The sequence below is a fragment of the Zingiber officinale genome, chromosome 6B, assembly GCF_018446385.1.
Source record: "Zingiber officinale cultivar Zhangliang chromosome 6B, Zo_v1.1, whole genome shotgun sequence".
NCBI classification, from domain to species: Eukaryota; Viridiplantae; Streptophyta; class Magnoliopsida; order Zingiberales; family Zingiberaceae; genus Zingiber; species Zingiber officinale.
In genome coordinates, this window is record NC_055996.1 from 76,435,817 (window position 1) to 76,439,745 (window position 3,929).

General features: G+C 37.7%; 1 protein-coding gene across 1 annotated transcript; it reads right to left on the minus strand.

Moving 5' to 3' along the window:
* Positions 1-2,869: 2,869 nt before the first annotated feature.
* Positions 2,870-3,268, minus strand: LOC121991129 (auxin-responsive protein SAUR64-like). Its single transcript, XM_042545152.1, has one exon. It carries the CDS (start codon positions 3,266-3,268, stop codon positions 2,870-2,872), a length of 399 nt encoding a protein of 132 aa, XP_042401086.1.
* Positions 3,269-3,929: the final 661 nt, after the last annotated feature.

A 3,929-nucleotide genomic window follows, 5' to 3' on the forward strand; every position in this document is an offset into this window, starting at 1 on the left:
TGGTGATAAATCCCGAATTCATCTCCAATTCGGCGATGAATTCATGATTCATCGCTAATTAGACAATGAATCTTGGATTCGTTGTTGAATTAGTAATGAATTCAGGATTCATCTCCAATTTGGGACAAATTCAAGATTTATCACTAAATTGAGAAGCTCGAGAAGGTCGCAAATTAACCCCTAATCGATTGGCTACCAATCGATTGCTCAATTGATTCCGGGTCATTTTGTGATCCCGAATAAGACATACTAATCGATTGTCCTAATCGATTGGTTTTGACCGATCTACGATGAATCTCGAATTCATCCCAAAACTAGCAACAAATCCAGGATTCTTCGCCAAATTTGAGATCCCGCCCATGGAGATGATGTTTAAAGTTGGCAACGAATTGCAATTCGTCACAAACAACCCTACCCACTCACCACTCTCATTTGCTAAACCCCTTACTCACTGAGGGCGGCTGTCCACGTTGAACAAGTCAGTGAGGTTGAGGAACAAGGCCGCTCGCAAGGGATGTTGTGGCCGGTCGCTGTGGTTGGTCGGCTACTAAGCCAAGGCCTTGAATTTCTTTGGTTCACTACAAGAAAATTCTTATTCAACAACACTCAAAAGATAACGGTTTTATGCCAAAATCATTATTATTTTTACTTTTTACAATGATTTTAACCAAAACTGTTGTCTTTGAGTATTTTTTTAATTAAATACAATGGTTTATGAAAAATCATTATTTTTGAGTGGTTTTTTCGGGCTACTATAACGGTTGAAAACCATTGTCTATGTGCCCTTTTTTTTTGGGAGTTACAATAACAGTTTTTGAAAATCATTATCTATTTGTGCTTTTTTTGGGGCTGCGATTGTCTATTTGAGCTTTTTTTTGGGCTACGATAACGATTTTTAAAAACTATTAGTTTTTGTAAAAATACAATCCCTTTATTCTCTTCTCACGCCTAGTATCTCAGGCAAATTTCATCTCTTCCACAATAATCTTGGACGCCGCAACAACCCCTCTTCCTCTCTTCCTCCACCAAGTCTAGCGGCTCCACCTCCTTCCTCACCGCCACCGGCCATTCATCTCCTCTCTAGCCCTCTCCTCAAGCCTCCACTACATCCCTTCCTCATCACCTCTTCCTCATGCCAACACAAGGAGACACTCAATGCCAAGGTCTTGACGCCACTTTCCATCCATCCTTCTTATCCATTTCCAGCCATCTCTTCTTTTCGGGTTAGAAGAGAGATCCAGCCACTTCATCCCCACCCCCTCTTTGGGTTAGAAGAGGAGATCTAGCCACTTCATCATCTAATAACCCTTCATTATCACCAGTGTTCCCCTCTTCTCTTTGGGTTGGAAGAGGAGAGTTTAATTCATCTCCTTCACTTCCAGACATCAACTATTCTCCTCTTTGGGTTAGAAGAGGAGGGCAACCCTTTTCTGGCGATTCCAACATTAGCTCCTTTGCAAGAGCCTATAATCGCCATCTACTTGCGAAATTGGGTTGATCTCTTTGTATGTGGTTTATGTTTCATAAATGTTGATTGTTCATTTGTGTGTTAATGCTTGTATTGAATTAATCTCCCATGATTAATTTGCACACACTTTGTTTAATTTGATTTATACCCAGAATGTGTTCGACAAAATGTCTCTTTACTTAGTTAGACTTTAATTGTTACAACTAGTTTAGTTTAATTTCATGCAATGCTTTTCTTGTTGAATTTAGTTAGGATGTTTATTCTTATTCATAATTTTGGAGCAATTATGTTAGATTATATTAGGTTTCATTTGGTTGACGGGTGACTCATATTTAGATGAGGTCAAGGCGATGGATGCTATGGAAGAAAATCTGTTAAGATTTTTCGTGATAAAATTCTGTTACGATTGTAAAAAATAAAATTCTGTTACAATTTTTCATAACAGAATTCTATTACGATTTTTCATAAAAAAATTCTGTTATGATTTTACGTGGTTTGGGGTTTATGCATTATTTATAGAGATCATTGTAAACCTATTGTACAACAATAATTATAAGAATCATGCAATGTGATTCTCTTATGTAGAGAGAATTCTAATAAACCTTCGGTCTTTTTGTGGAGTAAGCATGTTGCCGAACCACAGTAACTCTTCTTCTTTCTCTTCTTCTCCTTCCTCGTGTTTGCTCTCCTTTTGTGCGTTTTTGTCTTATTGCTCTGCGCAATCTCTTTTCTCTCTTCCTATACTTTCGCACGTTAGAGGTTGAGAGGTGTTGCCCCTTCTTTGCCCAACACATTCTATGTCAAGTTTATATCATGCTTACTTTATGTTTTTATAAATTTTCTTACAATTCTAGTTTAGGATTAGATTAGATTTCCATTATGTACATAGATTATCTTTTATTTATTAGGATTATATTTCATTACATTGATCGCTATTTCATTTCCATTATCATTGTCCATGGTATTAATATGGTAATCCATGTTTCATGAAAGATAATGTACTATATTTTTTTTACAAAAATTGTACAGTGAAAATTATAATTTTATTTAGAATTTAAATTCACTCTTAATACAAAAGTGTTTGGCAGAAAGCTACAGTTGAGCATTGACAAGGAGCAAAACGATTCAAGACAATATATGGCTTGAACTGATCTTAATATTTGGAAACGTGTTTTGGAAAAATGGAAAAATGGATTTAAACAGGGATCAACGGTTTCCCTGAACAATTCTGAGCATTTACAAATGGACAATACCTCAATGAAGTTAAACAGGCTTCGAATGTTTCCCTGAACAAGAGGTACGAAAAACACATAACGGTTCCTCTCTATGGTTAAATCTCTCTACATAGTGATTTCTATTTAATAAACTATTCAACTTTGTCATACTACTACTCGTTGTTGGTCACAACCAAGGCCAACCAACGAGGAATCGGAGCACCGGTTTGGAGCACCGGTTTGCATCGATAGAGACAAGCAAAGCCAACTCCACATCTCTAGACAAGCTTCTCTTGAGCAAGGAGACTACATACTCCAGGAAAACTCCACTGCAGGCCAGGGTGATCGGCCCCTCTCCGGGTAATCCGAACTCCTCCGCTGAAACCTTGAGGAGCTCTTGAAAAATACAGCTCTTGAGAAATGATAATGGCACAACGAATCTTGCATCATCCATAGTGTACACCACAAAATGGCCTTTGTCAGCTATCAATATGTTGTTGAAATCGCAAGAACTCGATCGACTATTTGATCTCATTAAGGGGAGACCCTTCTTTGCCTTCTCAACAAGCCTCTTGGGACTCAACATGGCTAAAAGTTGATGCTTGAAGAAAGAGCTAGGGATGCTGAAACTCGTTAATCAGGATGTGCTTGGAAGGAACAAAGAACTGGTCTACTTAAATTGGAGAACAGGCAACTCATGGCCAGAGATGTATCTTTCAGGACTGTCTTCAAAGGGAACAAACCATGTGAGATTGCAAGAGGGAGGATATCTTACAGCTATTTGGTTTAGATTTTGTTTGGATGGTTCCTTCGTGGATTGGAAATGGATAAAGTTTTGTTGTTAGCAGTGTGGTTCTACCTTTCTATGTGGGTGATCCAAAGACATGTAGGCTCCATTGCCTTAGTCATAATAAGCGCCATGTCGAACTCAATTGAAATGGATATCCTACTTGTGACCACTAGCTATAGTCTTTAGAAATGATTTCAGATTATGTCATAACTTGCATTAAGATTTTGATAAAGCTTATTCTTGAGTGGTTTTCTAACAACGCACATGATTTTAATTTGGATTATAATGTTGATGTGACAATTCATATAGATTGAGATTTTGAAGTGAGATTATGGAAGAACAAGAACTAGTTCATCTGCTTTTTATGCAGAGATTGACATGAAGACCTGGACTTCATGGGGACCAAGGCCATTTTCTTGGGTCATGTAAGAGGATAATAATTTTTCTAGGTGGAAGG

Excerpts from the sequence above, each read along its gene's own strand:
- LOC121991129 (XM_042545152.1), bottom strand. The coding sequence starts at position 3,268 with ATGTTGAGTCCCAAGAGGCTTGTTGAGAAGGCAAAGAAGGGTCTCCCC.